The sequence below is a fragment of the Anas platyrhynchos genome, chromosome 2 (assembly GCF_047663525.1).
Source record: "Anas platyrhynchos isolate ZD024472 breed Pekin duck chromosome 2, IASCAAS_PekinDuck_T2T, whole genome shotgun sequence".
Taxonomy (NCBI): Eukaryota; Metazoa; Chordata; class Aves; order Anseriformes; family Anatidae; genus Anas; species Anas platyrhynchos.
The window spans coordinates 158,459,522-158,476,259 of record NC_092588.1 but is presented as its reverse complement, the minus strand read 5'-3'; the positions used below and the strand labels follow the sequence as shown (position 1 = coordinate 158,476,259).

At 61.6% G+C, this 16,738-nt stretch overlaps 2 protein-coding genes across 2 annotated transcripts in view; one reads left to right on the top strand and one right to left on the bottom strand.

Annotated features, from left to right (window-relative positions):
• The window catches only part of SETD2 (SET domain containing 2, histone lysine methyltransferase), a 45,539-nt gene extending 35,093 nt beyond the window's left edge, over positions 1–10,446 (top strand). The window contains exons 15-21 of the mRNA XM_072033945.1: positions 1,597–2,284; positions 2,970–3,104; positions 3,285–3,424; positions 4,557–4,668; positions 9,133–9,213; positions 9,391–9,492; positions 9,652–10,446. Of these exons, the coding sequence (XP_071890046.1) occupies positions 1,597–2,284; positions 2,970–3,104; positions 3,285–3,424; positions 4,557–4,668; positions 9,133–9,213; positions 9,391–9,492; positions 9,652–9,813 (1,420 nt within the window). The 3' untranslated portion in view covers positions 9,814–10,446. The remainder of the gene's footprint in view (positions 1–1,596; positions 2,285–2,969; positions 3,105–3,284; positions 3,425–4,556; positions 4,669–9,132; positions 9,214–9,390; positions 9,493–9,651) is intronic.
• A 520-nt stretch (positions 10,447–10,966) lies between these two features.
• On the bottom strand, positions 10,967–15,456 carry LOC140001650 (tumor necrosis factor receptor superfamily member 16-like). Its single transcript, XM_072033949.1, has 6 exons — positions 15,249–15,456; positions 14,104–14,239; positions 13,025–13,411; positions 12,179–12,401; positions 11,949–12,094; positions 10,967–11,423 (listed from the first exon to the last, which is right to left on the bottom strand). Exons 1-6 carry the CDS (start codon positions 15,306–15,308, stop codon positions 11,119–11,121), a joined length of 1,257 nt encoding a protein of 418 aa, XP_071890050.1. The 5' UTR covers positions 15,309–15,456; the 3' UTR covers positions 10,967–11,118.
• Positions 15,457–16,738: the final 1,282 nt, after the last annotated feature.

Below are 16,738 nucleotides of genomic sequence, written 5' to 3'. Positions count from 1 at the left end.
TAACGGCTGCACCTCGGGGCTGGGGGGGCTCGCTCTGCCGGCAGGAGGGATGGGGCACGGCCCGAAACGAGCCCTGGGCGAGCCCTAAAAGCCAGAAAAAAAAAGGAATTGAGACGTGGGCAGCCCACCGAGGGGATAGGAGTGGGGGGTTTTGGGGTCCTCCTCTCCTCCTCCTCTCCTCCTTCCTCTCTTCCTCCTCTTCCTCCTCTCTTCCTCCTCTCTTCCTCCTCTCCTCCTCCTCTCCTCCTCCTCTCCTCCTCCTCTTCCTCCTGTCCTCCTCCTCTCCTCCTCCTCTTCCTCCTCTCCTCCTCCTCTCCTCCTCCTCTCCTCCTCCTCTCTTCCTCCTCTCTTCCTCCTCTCTTCCTCCTCTCTTCCTCTTCTTCCTCCTCTCTTCCTCCTCTCCTCCTCCTCTCTTCCTCCTCTTCCTCCTCTCTTCCTCCTCTCCTCCTCCTCCTCTTCCTCCTCTCCTCCTCCTCTCCTCCTCCTCTCCTCCTCCTCTCCTCCTCCTCTTCCTCCTCCTCTTCCTCCTCCTCTTCCTCCTCTCTTCCTCCTCTCTTCCTCCTCTCTTATTTCCTCTCTTCCTCCTCTCCTCCTCCTCTCTTCCTCCTCTTCCTCCTCTCCTCCTCCTCTCCTCCTCCTCTCCTCCTCCTCTCCTCCTCCTCTCCTCCTCCTCTCCTCCTCCTCTCCTCCTCCTCTCCTCCTCCTCTCTTCCTCCTCTCTTCCTCCTCTCTTCCTCCTCTCTTCCTCCTCTCTTCCTCCTCTTCCTCCTCTCCTCCTCCTCTCCTCCTCCTCTCCTCCTCCTCTTCCTTCTCTCTTCCTCCTCTTCCTCCTCCTCCTCCTCCTCCTCCTCTCCTCCTCCTCTCCTCCTCCTCTCTTCCTCCTCTCTTCCTCCTCTCTTCCTCCTCTCTTCCTCCTCTCTTCCTCCTCTCTTCCTCCTCTCTTCCTCCTCTCTTCCTCCTCTTCCTCCTCCTCCTCCTCCTCCTCCTCTCTTCCTCCTCTTCCTCTTCCTCCTCTCCTCCTCGCCTCCTCCTCTCTTCCTCCTCTTCCTCTTCCTCCTCTCCTCCTCGCCTCCTCCTCTCTTCCTCCTCTCCTCCTCCTCTCCTCCTCCTCTCCTCCTCCTCTTCCTCCTCTCCTCCTCCTCTCCTCCTCCTCTCCTCCTCCTCTCCTCCTCCTCTTCCTCCTCTCCTCCTCCTCTCCTTCTCCTCTCTTCCTCCTCTTCCTCCTCCTCTTCCTCCTCCTCTTCCTCCTCCTCTTCCTCCTCCTCCTCCTCTCCTCCTCCTCTCCTCCTCCTCTTCCTCCTCTCCTCGTCCTCGCCTCCTCCTCTCCTCCTCCTCTCCTCCTCCTCTCCTCCTCCTCTCCTCCTCCTCCTCCTCCTCCTCTCCTCCTCCTCCTCTCCTCCTCCTCTCCTCCTCCTCTTTTCCTCCTCTCCATGGCTCACCGCGCGCGGTCAGGCAGCTAAAAACCAAAAAATTGGGGCAGCTGCTGCTGCCGGAGCACCTTTAATACCCACCACGAGCAGCACCCCCTTCCTTTTTGCTCAGGACCCACATCCCGCTGAGTCCTCACCCATTTTCTCCCCTTCTCTTCCCCCCCCAGGTATGACACGCCGGCGTCTTCCAAGAAGAAAGTCCGCCTCAAGGACCGCAACAAGCTGTCCACCGAGGAGCGCAGGAAGCTTTTCGAGCAGGAGGTGGCCCAGCGGGAAGCCCAAAAACAACAGCAGCAGCTCCAAAACCTGGGCATCGCTTCCCCCATCCCCTACGACTCCATGGGCTACGGCACCCCCCACCACAGCTTCATCGGCTACCCCCCCGGCTACCCCATGCAGGCTTACGTCGACCCCAGCAACCCCAACGCGGGCAAGGTGCTGCTGCCCACCCCGAGCATGGACCCCATGTGCTCTCCAGCCCCCTACGAGCACCCCCAACCCCTGGTGGGCCACTCGGTGGACGCCGCCCCCATGCCGGCCCCCCCGCAGCCGGTCCCAGTAGTCCAACATGTAGCCACCCCCCTGGAGGTGACGCCGCCGCCGCCTTACGTCCCGCAAGGTGACCCCGTGGGCCACCAAGAAGCCAACGTGGCCACCGTCCTGCCCGTGCCCACCCCGGGAACGGTGCAGGGTCAAAATTATGGGGTTTGGGACTCGAGCCAGCAGGCTGTGGCCGTACAGCAGCAATATTCGCCCGCCCAGTCGCAGCCAGCCATATATTACCAGGGGCAGACCTGTCAGACTGTTTATGGGGTGACGTCCCCCTACTCGCAGACCACCCCGCCGATTGTACAGGTAATAATTCCCCCCTTCCCAAACATCACCTTTTTGGGGGTGAAAACCTGGCCCGAAACTGCCCCAAAAGGAACTGTGCCAGGCTGAGGGTGGGAACGCTTTGTCTGAACCCTTTGCTCGTGTTTTTTGGGGCCGTCCTGCCTCGCCCTGGTGTCGTGGAGATAAAATCCCATCCAAGATGCTGAGAAAAACCCATTTCTACCCGTTTAAAACTCGTTTTCAGTGCACAAAGACAACAAAACTTCCCGTGGTGGAGGCAGGGAAGGGGCTGTGCCAAACTCTCCGTAAATTCTGGGTCTTGGTGCCCGGAGAGGAAAATGTCCGGGTTTTCAAGCATTTTTGGGGTCTTCCTTGGACCTTTCCTTCGCTGTCTTTTCCCATCTTTGGGGCTTTTTGCGTTTGGGCAGCGGGGAGCAGACGGAGACGTGTCGCGGTGAGGCTGAGCAGAGTGCCCAAAGCTTTTAGTTCTGAGTTCCTCCTGCCTTTTAATGACCTCAAAAATCCCTCGTTTGGGTCAGAATCACCGTTTTTTTTCCGTTGCGTGCTGGAAGCAGGGGCAGATTTTCGTTTCCCCTTCCACGATGGCATTTTCGGTGCAGGAAGCCGCTCCGTCCCCTTCTCCCTGCCCTTCCCGGGACCGACGCTGACCCCAACCCCTGTTTTTTTTTTGTGTGTTTGGTTTCAGAGTTACGCACAGCCCGGCCTGCAGTACATCCAGGGGCAGCAGATCTACACGGCTCACCCCCAGGGGGTCATCGTGCAGCCCCCCACCGCCGTCACCACCATCGTGGCAGCCGGGCAGCCCCAGCCCATCCAGCAGGTAACGGCTCGAGGAGGGACCGGGGGGGTTTCCACCCACATTTTGTGACCCCAGGGTGCTGTGACATCCCAAAGAGCTCCCTCCATCACCTCCTCCTGCTCCCCTGCAGCTGGTGGAAGGGTTTTTGGGGGCGTTGCTCCTCTTTTTCCATCACTCCCGTGTTGTTTTTTTTTTTTTTAGCCAGAGCTCGTGGTGAGCAATAACCTCCTGGACTTGCCTCCGCCGTCCCCTCCGAAACCCAAAACCATCGTCCTGCCGCCCAACTGGAAAACAGCCCGGGATCCCGAGGGGAAGATCTACTACTACCACGTCGTAACGAGGTAAGGGAGAACGAGGAACGGGATAACGAGCTAAAGGATAACGAGGGAAGCGTTGTGCGTGGCTTTGGTGGCAGTGCCAGGCAAAGACCCCGCTCTGCGCAGCCTCTTCAAGCCCTCGGGAGCTGCGAAATCCTCCAAAGGGGGAGGATTTCTTCTCCCCCTCACCTTTTCCATCTCATATCAGAGATTAATATCATAAATGTTACACTTCTGAGAAACTTTTTTTATTATTTTATTTTTTTATTTAAACCTCGAGTGAGATCTTTTTGGGAACTCTCCTGCCTAAAGGGTTAAGGCTGAGCGTTTCCCTGCAAGTCCTGACGGCGTCTGGACGCACGGATGGCTCCGTGCAAGCGTTTTCTTTTCTTCTTCTCCTCCTTCCTGCTCCCTTCAGCACCGAGAGCGGCGCCAGCAGCCCAACAGGAGCCCTTCCAAGCCCAGAAAATAATAATAATAATAATAAAAAAAAAGCAAAGTGTTTGTGCTGAGCTGCGGGTTGGAGCCATACCTGTCGGTGAGGAATTCTGTCTTCACCATTCACACCAGAAACCACTCGTGGGGCACAAAGGGACACGTGCAGGAAGATTTCTCTTAAATCCTTCTCTGGTGGAGCTTCAGACCAGGAGGGGGAAGGAGATCTTAACCTGTCAGTCCGCTTATTTTTTATCCCGTGCAGAGGAGCCCGCGTCCACGTCCCGGCTCCACGCAGGCGCAGCTCGGAGATGGAAAATAGTTGCTGCGTTAGGTCACCTCCGTGCCACAGGAGGGCTGCTGGAGATTTCTCTCTCCTCTCATCCCTTTTGTTTAGTCTGCTTTTAACCCAATCTCCCCACCTGCTGGGAGCCTCCTTCCTCCCCCGATGTGCTTCTTGCCCCCTGGCACCATCCCCTCTTTGCTCCCACGTGCTGACGCCCCTCTCGAAGCCATCCTCGACGCCAGGACTGTAGCCCTGTTGCTGATTTTGCCCAATCCGGGGATATTCAGCCCAATTTTCTCCGTCCATCCCGCGTGAGCACGGCCCCTCTGTTCCTGAGGAGTCGGAGCGAGCCGTGGTGCCTCGCCTGAGCTGCTCCGGGCAGGATTGGGTTCCTTGGGGGCTCACAGCTCTCTTTTTTTTTTATTTCTCCTCCAGGCAGACCCAGTGGGACCCCCCGACGTGGGACAGCCCGGGGGATGACGCCAGCCTCGAACACGAAGCCGAGATGGACCTGGGGACTCCCACGTACGACGAAAACCCCATGAAGGTGAGTGGGGGGTCAAAAGGGGGGAAGCTCCTGCCTCCACCTCCTCACCTCCTGCGAGGAGAGCAGGGAAAACACGAGAACCATGGCAGGAGTGCTTTTAGCAGGCTGTAACTCCGGGAACAACCCCACGCCTCTCCAGTTTTGCAGCAGTCTTTATGCTCTCGGCTGATTTCGCCTTCGATACCGGAGGCGACGTCTCCCTGTCCCTTTTCCCCGACGTCCCGTTTGCCACCAGGATCCCAGGGGGTTAACGAAATCCTCGGAGCGCTTGAGCTGGGATTCCTGGAGATTGGGCTTTGAAACGACGTGATTTGCAAATATTTATCCTCCTGTAAAAAAAAAGTTTAATTAGGGAGTGAACGAAGCCCTGGCACGCGGCTGCTCCGCCGCCGAGTGCTTTCCTCCTGCGACTCCGCGGAGGAATCCAAAAAAACCTGTCATGATTTTTGTCCTCTGGCATCCTGCTGCCGTTCTGGGACCTCTCCGGGGTGTGACGGAGCCGACAGTGACCCCACAGACACGTGCCTTGAAGGATTTTTGGGTGCTCTTGGGGAAATGCGTTCAATCGTGTGAGTTTCCAGCGTGGCTGCGGTGCCGTGGCTGTGCTCGGCGTTAAAAATTCATTTTTAGCTCCTCGCGTCCTCCAGCGTGCTCTGCACCCACTGCAGCCACCTCTGCACCTTCCTCAGGGGCTCTGCTGAGTTTCAGAAGGGTGCTCGAAGGGTGCACAGCCCCTTTTTGGGGACACATCCCCTGCTCTGGCTTTTCCTGGCCCTTGGCACCGCTGTGACGCGCGCGGGGAGCGCTCCGGCACGCGCCCGCCGCGGCAAGCTGCCTCCCTCCCTCCCTTTTTCCACGGAAAAGGAAACGAATCCCGCCTCCGACAGGCAGAAAAAAAGAAAAAAAAAGCTGAAATTGGGAATTTCAGGAGCTGGTTGGGCGGACGCGGGCGGGTTGGTGCCGGGCTGTGGCGCTCCCTGAGCCCGGGGAACGCGTGGGAGCCGGGGAAGGCAGCGGGGTCGCGCTCTGCTGCTTGGTTTCCTGCTTTTTTTTTAATTCCTCTCCTGGCTGCAGAGGCAGAGCCAGCCCCAAACCCTTGCCGGGCGCTCCCCAGCTCGCAGCAGGGAGCTCCAAGTGACCTCAAAACATCCCCGGCACGGAGGGGAGAGCGCGTGGGTTGACTCCGCCGGCTTCCAAACCAGCACCAGAGCTTGGGATCCGCACCCGAGGGCGCAAAGGGGGAAGGAGAGGCGAGGCTGGGATGGGGCTTCCCGATCTGCTGGCCCTGCCTGGGTCCCAAACACTCTTCCCAGAGATTTTTTCGCTCCCAAAATCACCTCTCCTCCTCCCCACGCCTGGGCAGCTCGCTGCAGGTGCCCCCCAGCTCGCCCCTCTCCCGAAACGCCCCCGGACACCTCGCTCCCGGCGTGCCCCCTGGGTGATTTTGAGGTTATTTCTTTATTTCTGCTTGTTTTCCTCCCCAAACAGAGAGGGGAAACGCCGGGGCTGCTGCTCCCAGCGTGGTTTTCTGGCTTCCATCACGCTCTCCCTGCGTGCGGGGCGGCTGCGTTGGGGTTTTCCCGTGCCGTGCCGGGGGGAGGCTGCTCTGGAAGTCGTCTGCGACCTCCCTGCGTGCCTGCTGCTGGCTGCGCCGGGATGATTGAAAGGAAAAAAAAAACCCAAAAACCTCTCCCTAGGCTGATGTAAGACTCGGGCTGTGTGTGGGGCTCGACTGCACCTCAATTCCTGCACCGGGCGTCCCCGCGGAGGGAATCCAGAGCCGTGCCGTGGGCACTGGGGGGCTCGTGGCCTCTCCATCCTGCTGCAAATCCTCAAACTCTGCGTGGAGACGCTTTGCTTTCCTCTCCGACTCAAAGATTTGGGGTTTTGCTGCCTTTTCCTGAATTTTCCCCCCCCCGCAGAGCCCGGGAGCTCCTGGACGCCGCCGAGTCCTGTTGCGACTCGCGCCCCGAGCCCTCGGGGGAGCTGCTCCCTGCTCCCCGCCCTAAAAATCCCTCAGACTCGCCCCTCTGTGCTTCCAGAATAACCTCGGCGAGGGGGAGACCTCCAGGAACCAGCGGGGTGGGGAGGAGGAGGAGGAGAGGCCGGGCTCTGCTGGGCTCAGCTTTGGCTGAAGGCGTTGCCCGGATGATGGAAATCACGAGTTTTGCGTCCTCGGGGTAGCAACATTTGCTAAAACCCTGCTAGAAGAGGAAAATTTGGGGCAATTCCTTGCTGCTTGCTCCTTCCAGAGCATCAGCTGTGCTCCCTGAGCCGCGGCGGAGCCACGCACAAAGCATTTTGGGGCTAGGCTGTGCTTTTTGGGGAGGGCACCGTCAGCAGGCGCCGGGGGGCATCTCCCTCCCGTCCTCCAGGATCCGCGGGCTCCGCGTGAAGCCCTGCGGGACTCGGCGAGGCGCTCGCCCTCCAGAAAATTGGGGGCTCGCAGGCAAACCTCGGCCAAAATGCCAGCCAGGATCCTTCCCCTGCTCCCTCACCGCTCCCCAACAAAATCTCTCTTTGCGCTCGGGATATCGGCGCGCTCCTTAGGGCTCTTGGCCCCCTTTTCGTGGAGACGAATCCTCAGCACCCCCGGCACCACATCCTGCTGCTTCACCCCCCTTCCAAAAAGCCAAACCGGCTCCGAGCAGCCAAAAACGGCACGCGGGGACACGGGGGACACGGGGACGCGCACCGTGGGCTGCGCCGTCGCTCCCCGGTGCCTCTTGGTGCCCTCGGTGCCGAGCGGGGAGCCGGCGCGGGGCCATCTGCTCCCCATTAGGGGCCGTTTGATGTAGGTACCCGGGACGAGGGAGGGGAAAAGGGGCTTTGATGTGGGGCCAGCAGAGCCGGCCCTGCACTAATTCACTTCGCTCGGGAGAGCTCCCGGCCGTAAAAAGCTGCCCCGGCGGCGTTTTATTGAAGCCCCGCGCTGCTTTTACTGCCGGGACTTTTTCGGCTCCTCCGAGGGCTGCTTCCTGCGAGCCGACACGGCATTCTTCGGGGGGAAGTTTCGGCTTTTTTCGGCGCTAAACACTTTAAAAAATCCCACAAAACTGTGGGGTTGTGTTTGTGGGGCGGGTGTTTCGGTGGAGGGTGGCGCAGGGATGCTGGGCGACACCAGGTTCATCCCCAAACTCCGAAATTCCATTAAACAGGCAGAAATTAAATCCGGGAGCTGCTGCCTTTGCTTTTGGGCTCGGTGCTCGGAAGGAAGGGCCAGAAATTCCTCCGGAGCTCCACTCCACGGCTGCGTGGAGCTGCGGCTAATTCCCAAAAATGCCCTCTGCAAACCTGCTGCTCGCCGAGCCGGCGTCCTCGGCATCCCTGCGGGGCTGGCACCCGGTGCCTCGCGTGCGTGCTCGGGGCCAGGAGGAACCCTCTGCTCCGCCACGGCTTGGCCAGGGCAGAAATTTGGTTTTTTTTCGGGGCGGGATGGTGCCGGCGAGGGGAGGAGGAGGCTTCCTCCAGCGTTCCTGGGATGGCCGAGCGCCGCAGCCGAGCGCCTGGCTTTGATTACGGCGCCGAAGGAACTCGAAGGAGCCCCGGGGGTGAGGAGCGAGGGACGGGGCGCAGCACGCGGGGCGCAGGCGGTGGCACCCCGGCGTCTCCCCACAATTCGGCATCTCGGGGTGCCAAATTTGGCCTCGTTTCACTCTTTTCCCAATGTGGGGTCCTCTCTGGGCTGGAGGAGCAGCAGGGCTGGGACTCAGAGGGGATCCTGCAGGCACCCAAACGCTTTCCACCCCGCAGCACCAAGCGCCACGGAGCCACCCGCTCGGAGACAGTCGCCGATTCCTCATCCTCTCATTGCTCCTTCACACGCACGAAATAAATAGGGGAGGGGGAACCCTTCTGGATTCCTCCCCCCCCTCCTCGCCTGCAGCTAAACATATTTTAGGCTAATAACGGAGACCGCAGAGCTCAACCCCTCCCTCCCTGGGCCAGCCTGGGCTCCCAGAAGCCGCCCTCGCCGCGCAGCCATTTCCCAAAGCAAACAATAGGGGCGGATTTGGGGAGGTGGGCGCCACCTCTGCTGGGGGGATTTGGCCTCGGGAGCACGGGTTTGGTGCCAGGGAAGGGTTAAGGGACGCTGGGGACATGGGGTGGTGGGTCGGGTGCCGGTGGGGGCAGGCTTGGTGGCGAAACCCCCGGTTTTGGTAACGCGGCGTGCCGCTGAACGAGCACTTTTTGGCTGTGTTGGTGTTGGAGCTCATCCCAAACCCCAAAAACAAGGTCAGGGGAAGCTCGTCCCCCCCCGTGTGTGAGCTGGGAGCACAGCGGTGCCATCAGAGGGTTCCCTTTTGGGGAGGGAGAGGTGCCCCCGTGGGCTGTGCCGCTCCGTCAGCTCGCCGCCGCCCGCCCGCGCGCGTCTGCGTCTGGAGCCGGCCCGGCAAAGCTTGGTTAATTATTTTAATTTTCCTACTATCGTTTTATCTCCCTTTTTTCCCCTCCCCGTTCCAGTCTTCCAAGAAGCCCAAGACAGCCGAGGCAGACACGTCGAGCGAGCTGGCTAAGAAGAGCAAGGAAGTCTTCAGGAAAGAAGTGAGTTTCCCCAGAGCCCCGGGCGGGCGCCGTGCCTCCCGGTGGCACCGCCACGGGGCCGCGCGGGCTGATTTGGGGCATCCCAGCACCAAAAATCACATCGTGGCACCTGGCCCGATGCCGTGGGATGGGGAACGGGTGGAAGGGTGACGCTGAGATGTTTCTCCCCGCCCGCAGATGTCCCAGTTCATCGTGCAGTGCCTCAACCCCTACCGCAAACCCGACTGCAAGGTGGGCCGGATAACCACGACGGAGGACTTCAAGCACCTGGCACGCAAGGTAACGCGTTTGGGGTTGCGGAGAGGTTTTTGGGATGAGGGAAGGAAGGGAAATTGGGGCTGTTTGTCCAGAGGGAGCTTTAATAAAGGTGCTGGGGAGGGCAGCGAGCGCAGTGCCGCCGCCGCCGCCGCTCCTTGACCCGCCTCTCCTCCCGCGCAGCTGACGCACGGCGTCATGAACAAGGAGCTGAAGTACTGCAAGAACCCGGAGGACCTGGAGTGCAACGAGAATGTGAAACACAAAACGAAGGAGTACATTAAGAAATACATGCAGAAATTCGGGGCCATTTACAAACCCAAAGAGGACACGGACTTGGAGTAAAACCACCACCGAATTCCCCCCCTCTCCGGGGCCGGGCGGGCGCGGACCCCTCTCCGCCGCCGAATTTCCCTTCCCCGATTTGACACCGACCTGTGAATTTCTGCAGAAGCGGGGCTGTCCCCACGGCCCCCCCGAGGAAGAGCGGGGTGGGAGCGCTCTTCCCAGCCCCCCCACCACCTCCTCTCCCCAGGCTGACCCGGGCGCCCACCCCGGCGGTGCTGTTCGGCGCGCTCCCCGCGCGCACCTCGTGTCACCAAGACCTGTATTATATTTTAACGTATATGTGAATATATTGATAATTTTTGTTCTGTTTTTATTTTTTATTTTTTTTTGCTTTTAGCCCAACACGTGCTGATATCACGGGAACACTTTGTAAGGATAGTTTCGTTTTTTTTTTTTTTTCGTTTCGTTTCGTTTTATTTGTTCGTTTCCTCGTTTTTGTTCTGCAAGGTTTAATCTGTTATCATGTAAATATTCAGGAACAGGCCGCCCCTGGATTTCTGGCAGGCCTCGTGCTCTGTTGATAAAGATTGATTTTACTGCTTAAATCATTTTACTTTATTCAATTTTTACGGAACTTTTTATGTAAAAAAAATTAAAAAAAAAATAAAATAAGATGAAATCAACACCGTACCTGGCCTGGAAAAGGTGTCTGGGCGCGGCAGGAGGTGGCAAAGGGTGGTGGTGGCACTGCAGGGTGGCCCTCCCCGGCATCCCTCCCCATTTGGGGACGGGGACCCCCCCTCCATGACCCTTTTTACACCCCTCTGAGCCCCAAAACGCAGGGGGTGGAGGGGTTTTGGTGTCCTGGGGCAGTTTGGGGTGACCCAGGGGCACTTTGGGGCTAAAAGTGCTCATTCTGGTGTTTGGCCTCCCTGGTGCTGCTGAGCTTGGGGGCTGTGGGGTTGGCCCCAGAGGGTCCCTGGGTGCTGGGGCAGCCGCCTCCAGCCCCTCGTGTACCCCCCCCAGGGCCCCAAGGGCAGGGGGACACAGGGACAGAGGGGACACGGGGATGGAGGGGACACGGGGACGGAGGGGACGCGTCACGGTGACAAAAGGAGCGACACCACGGCACGTCTGGCTGTTTAATGCACCCCCTCTCCCCAAAAATACAAAAAAGGCCTTCCCCCCCCCACCCCACGCTCCTAAAAAAGTACAAAAACGGCTTAAAAAAGAACACCCGGTGCCAGACCGCTGCCGGCACCCGGGGGCTCGCCCGTCCCCAGGGCACTGCGGGCGGCGTCCCCGAGGGGCTCGGCGTCCCCAAATCCTGGCGGTGGCCCCAAAAGCCCCTCGGGGGTGCGCTCACACCACGGAGCTGGCGTCCCCCGGCCCCGCCAGGCGCTCGGCCACGTCCTGGCGACCCACGGCGGCCAGGGCCAGGCAGAGGGCTTCCAAGGTGGCCCCTTCGGTGGCCGCCCAGGCGGCGAGCAGGGTGCGGGCGGGCGCCTGGCCCCGAGCGAAGGTGCCGATGGCTTCGTCCCCGTAGCCCAAGCGGGCGGCCAGGATGCGCCAGTCCCCCCCGGGACCCCCGGTCTCCAGCAGCCTCTCCACCTCCTCCTGCCGCTGCGGGGGCAGCGCGCCGTAGGGACGCCCCTCGGGACGGGGTGCTGAAAGGGAAGGGGTCAGCGTCGGCACCCCGAAATGCATCGTGTCCCACCCCAAAACCGGCGTTGCTGCTCCTATGGTGACTCCTGAAGCTGGATGTGGGGGCTCCCTGATCACACGTGGGGGCTGTCCCCCTGTGATGCTCCCCAGGGGGTTGGGTGTCCCCAAATCCCACCCAAGTGCTCCCCAAGGGGGCTCCCCAACCCTATCCGGGTGCTCCTCAGGGCACCGAGGTGCTGCCCCCCAAGGTGCGGGTGCTCCCCAACTCCAGGGGATGCTCCCTGACCCCATTTTTGTGCCCCTTACGCTGCACCCCAACCCCACATGGGTGGTCCCCGAATTACGGGCGCTCCCCAACCCCTTCCAGATGCTCCCTGACCCCTCTCTGCGACCCCAAAACCCCCTCCAGATGCCACCAGGCTTGGGGCGCTCCCCAACCCCATACCCGCAATGGCCAAAACCACCTCGGGGGACAATCCCATCCCCAAAACCGGTGCCCCCCCCGGGGCGGGGAGGACGCTGCTCACCCTTGCCGTGCTGGTGGGGCTCCTGCAGGCTGTGGGTGTCCAGGAAGACGCCGCTGTCGCTGTGCAGCTTCTCGCCCTCGGGCGCCGTCCCCAGCTCCCCGGCGCGCGCCTTGGCCAGCTGCTGCTTCTGCCTGCACGTGTGCCAGCTGCACGGGATGGGGGGGTCACCCTGCACCCCCCAAAACCCCTCCACGTTCCCCCCCACGGCCCCCGAAACCTTCAAAGCTTACCACTTGAAGGCCACGTAGGCGAGGAGCCCCACCACCACGGCGGCCAGGATGGAGCAGTAGACGGGGATGATGTCCTTGCCCGTGTCCTCGGGGGGGGGCAGCATGAACTCGGAGGAAGCGGCCGAGGCGGTGGGGGCCGCGCTGGCCCCCGGGGCCGGCTGCCGCTGCCGGGGCTCCTTTTGGGGGTCCCCCTCCGCCCGTTTCAGGATCTGCAGGTCCTTCTCTGCAGGGATAAAGCCCCCCCCCGGCAAAGATTAAGGGAGTCCCAATGATCCACCCCCCCCCCTCCCACCCAGCTCTGCTGCCTCAGTTTCCCCTGGGAACGGGGGCAGGTTGGGCAGGGGGGGGTCCCCAAACCAGCACCCCAGGGATGGTCCACGGGGTTTTGGGGGGTTGGGAGGAAACCGGAGCCGGCTCTGGGAGGGGGAATGGAACAGAGAGGCCCCCACCCCCCTACCCCAACCCCCCCAGGCCCTCCCCATCCCTTCCTGGCCACATCAAAGCCCCTGCGCCGGCGCTGCCGGGAGCATCTGCTCGGCGCGCGGGGCCGCGATGACAGCCGCGGGGCGGCAGCTGCCGGTGGCCCCCGTGAAGGGGGGGCGCAAATATAACTCTGGGGGGGGGCTCAGAGGGGGCTCGGTGCCTCGGTGCCACCCCGTATAAACTCAGACAACCCACGCCAGCCCCAGGAGGGTGCGGGATTTTGGGGCCCCCCCCCCACCTCCCCAAGGTTTTTTTTTCCCCGCCGTGCGCCCTGGTGCGCAACGCGGGGCGCGCGCACCGTGGGGGCTACGGATGGGGAAACTGAGGCACGGCGAGCTCGGCCACGTTCCCCACGGCTCTCACCCATGCAGAGGGTGTTGGAGAGGCGGCTGCAGGCGCGGATCATCACCTCGCCGGGCCCGCAGGAGGGTTGGCAAGGCAGGCAGGGCGCCTCGGCGCTGCGCTCCTCCGAGTAGAAACCTTGGGGACACGGCTGGCACTCGGCGTCCTGCGTGGGGGCGCAGGGTCGGACGGCACCGTAGCCTTCGTGGCACAGCCGGCAGGGTTGGCACGGCCTCCCCGGGCCCGTCCCGTTGCCGGCGGGTGGTCGGTAATGCCCGCGGGCGCAGCGGGGGGCGCAGAGGGTGTCGTGGGTGGCCGTGCAGGGCTGGGCGAGGGGCTGCGAGGGGGCGCAGGGGGTGCAGGGGCGGCACGGCTCCAGCGCGCTGCTCACCGCAGAGAAGGTTTGGTCTGAGGAAAAGAGGGGTGAGGGGGGTGAGAAGGGGATGGTGGGGGGAATGGGGATGGGGATGGGGATTGGGATGGGGATGGGAGTGATGTGGGGATGGGGATGGTGGGGATGGGGTTGGGAAAAGGATGGGGATAAGGGATGGGGATGATGGGGATGGGGATGGGGACACGGATGGGGATGGGAATGGGGACAAGGAGGATGGGGACTGGGATGGGGACAGGGACAATGGGGGCAGGGACAGGGATGGGGATGGGCACAGGGATGGGGACGTGAATGGGGATGGGGACAAGGATGGGGATGGGAACGATGGGTATGGGGAGGATGGGGAGCAGGATGGGGACATGGATGGGGATGATGGGGACGGGAATGGGGACGGGGACATGGATGGGGATGGGAATGGGGACTGGGACGATGGGGACAGGGACATGGGATGGGGATGATGGGGATGGGGACATGGATGGGGACAGGAATGGGGACGGGGACGGGAATGGGGACAGGGAGGATGGGGACTGGGATGGAGACATGAATGGGGATGGGGACATGGAGGGGGATGACGGGGGACAATGGGGGCAGGGACAGGGACAGGGATGGGCACGGGAATAGGGACGTGGATGGGGTGGGGGCAATGGGGATGGGGACATGCATGGGGACGGGAATGGGGACAAGGATGGGGATGGGGACAGGGACTCACTCTCGGCGCAGGGCTCGCACTGGGTGTTGGTGCGGCCGCAGGGCACGGCCACCCCGAATCCGGGGGGGCAGGAGGCGCAGCACTCCCCATCCTCCGTGTAGGTCCCGCTCGGGCACTGCTGGCTGCGCGCCGGCACCTGCGGGGAGAAGGATTAAATTTTTTTTTGGGGGGGGGGGGGTCAAAAAATCCGGGTGCCCCCCACGCCCTCCGTGCCTCAGTTTCCCCTTTAACTCTGCCCCATGTTCAGGGATGGATCCTGCACTGCGGAACCCCAAAAATCATTTGGAGCCCCCCCAAAAAATAATTTTGGGGTGCTCACACGGCGATGCCCCCCCCCCATGAACAAAGGCGCTGATTGAGGCCCTCCCCCCCCAGCGCTGGGTCCCGGCGGGTGGGGGCTGGGGGGGGGCGGTCCCGAGGGGCCCCCCCCCGGGTCCCAGCTTGCGGCCAGATGGGGACGGGGAGGGGAGGGGAGGGGAAGGGGAAGGGGGGGGGAGGCCGCTCCCACGGGGGGAGGGGGGGATAAAAGGGGGAGAAAAAGGGAAAAGGGGGAGGAAAATGGGAGAAGGGGGAGGGAAAAGGGGGGATGGAAAAGGGAAAAGGGGGGAAAAAGGGAAAAGGGGAAGGGGGAAGGAAAAAGGGAAAAGGGGGAGAAAAAAGGGAAAAATGGGGAGGAAAAAGGGAAAAGGGGGGAGGGAAAAGGGAAAAGGGGGGAGGGAAAAGGGAAAAGGGGGAGGAAAAAGGGAAAAAGGGGGTGAAAAAGGGGGAAAAAGGAAGGGAAAAGGGGAAAAGGGGGGAGGAAAAAGGGGGAAAAAGGGGGAGGAAAAAGGGAAAAGGGGGGAGAAAAGGGGGAAAAAGGGGGGTGAAAAAGGGAAAAGGGGGGTGAAAAAGGGAGAAGGGCAAGGAAAATAGGGGAAAAAGGGAAAAGGGGAAGGGGGAAGGAAAAAGGGGGATGAAAAAGGGGAAAGGGGGGAGGAAAAAGGGTGAAAAAGGAAGGGAGATGGGGGAAAAAGGAAGGGAAAAAGGGGAAAAAGGAAGGGAAAAAGGGGAAAAAGGAGGGGAAAAAGGGGAAAAAGGAGGGGAAAAAGGGGAAAAAGGAAGGGAAAGGGGGTGTCAGGAGCAGCCCAGCCCCGGCCCCCCCGGACCTGCGGCGGGCAGAGCTGCAGGGCCAGCAGGAGGCAGAGCGGGGCCCGGCCCCCCCGCATCGCGCCCACGGGCACGGGGCCGAGCCGGGCCGAGCCGCGCCCCCGCGGCCGCTGCTGAGCGGGGAGCGCCCGGAGCCGTCCCCGGGCACGGCTCGGCCCGGTTCGGGGCAATTCAGGCCAAGTTAGCCCGGTTCGGCTTGTCCCGGCTCGGTTCGTCCCGGTTTAGCTCGGTTTGTCCCGGTTCGGCTCGGTTTGTCCCGGTTCGGCTCGGTTTGTCCCGGTTTGTCCCGATTTGTCCCGGCTTGGCTCGATTCGTCCCGGTTCGTCCCGGTTTATCCCGGTTCGGCCCGGTTTGTTCGGCTCGGTTTGACTCGGTTCGTCCCGGTTCGTCCTGGTTTGGCTCGGTTCGTCCCGGTTCGCCCCGGTTCGTCCCGGTTTATCCCGATTTGTCCCGGTTCGGCTCGATTTGGCTCGGTTTATCCCGATTCGTCCCAATTCGTCCCGGTTTATCCCGATTTGTCCCGGTTCGGCTCGGTTCGGCCCGATTCGTCCCGGTTTGTCCCGGTTTATCCCGGTTCGTCCCGGTTCGTCCCGGTTTATCCCGGTTTATCCCGGTTTATCCCGGTTCGTCCCGCCCGGTCCCGGTGCCGCTCCCTTCTCCCGGCCCGGCTCGGCTCAGCCCGGCTCGGCGCGGCCCCGCAGGGAGGGGCGAGAGGCGCCTCGCCATTGGCTGCCGCCGGAGGGGGCGGGGCCGGGGGCGGGGCCACGCCCGGCACGGCTCGGAACGGGGCCGGCCCCCAGGGGCTTGGCCCGGGTGGGAGCCGGGGGGGTTGGGGGGCAGCGACTGTCCCTTGGGTGGGTGTGGGTAGGGGTAGGGGTAGGGGTAGGAGTAGGAGTAGGAGTAGGGGTAGGGGTAGGGGTAGGAGTACGTATGGTGTGTGTAGGGGTAGGTGTATGTATGGTGTGTGTAGGGGTAGGGGTAGGTGTAGGTGTACGTACGGTGTGGGTAGGGGTAGGTGTACATATGGTGTGGGTAGGGGTAGGAGTAGGTATGGTGTGTGTAGGGGTACGTGTAGGTGTAGGTACAGTGTAGGTAGGGGTAGGTGTACGTATGGTGTGTGTAGGGGTAGGTACGGTGTGGGTAGGGGTAGGTGTAGGTGTAGGTACGGTGTGTGTAGGTGTATGTATGGTGTGTGTAGGGGTAGATGTACGTATGGTGTGTGTAGGTGTAGGTACGGTGTGTATAGGGGTAGGTGTACGTATGGTGTGTGCAGGGCTAGGTGTAGGTGTATGCATGGTGTGTGTAGGGGTAAGTGTAGGTGTATGTATGGTGTGTGTAGGGGTAGGTGTAAGTATGGTGTGTGTAGGGGTAGGGGTAGGTGTATGTGTGGTGTGTGTAGGGGTAGGTGTAGGTGTATGTATGGTGTGCGTGTAGGGGTAGGTGTATGTATGGTGTGTGTAGGGGTAGGTGTAGGTACGGTGTAGGTGGG

Excerpts from the sequence above, each read along its gene's own strand:
- LOC140001650 (XM_072033949.1), bottom strand. The coding sequence starts at position 15,308 with ATGCGGGGGGGCCGGGCCCCGCTCTGCCTCCTGCTGGCCCTGCAGCTC. Across the intron at positions 14,240-15,248 it reads TGCAGCTCTGCCCGCCGCAG|GTGCCGGCGCGCAGCCAGCA; the intron begins GTCCGGGGGGGC and ends TTCTCCCCGCAG. Across the intron at positions 13,412-14,103 it reads GTGCGAGCCCTGCGCCGAGA|ACCAAACCTTCTCTGCGGTG; the intron begins GTGAGTCCCTGT and ends TCTTTTCCTCAG.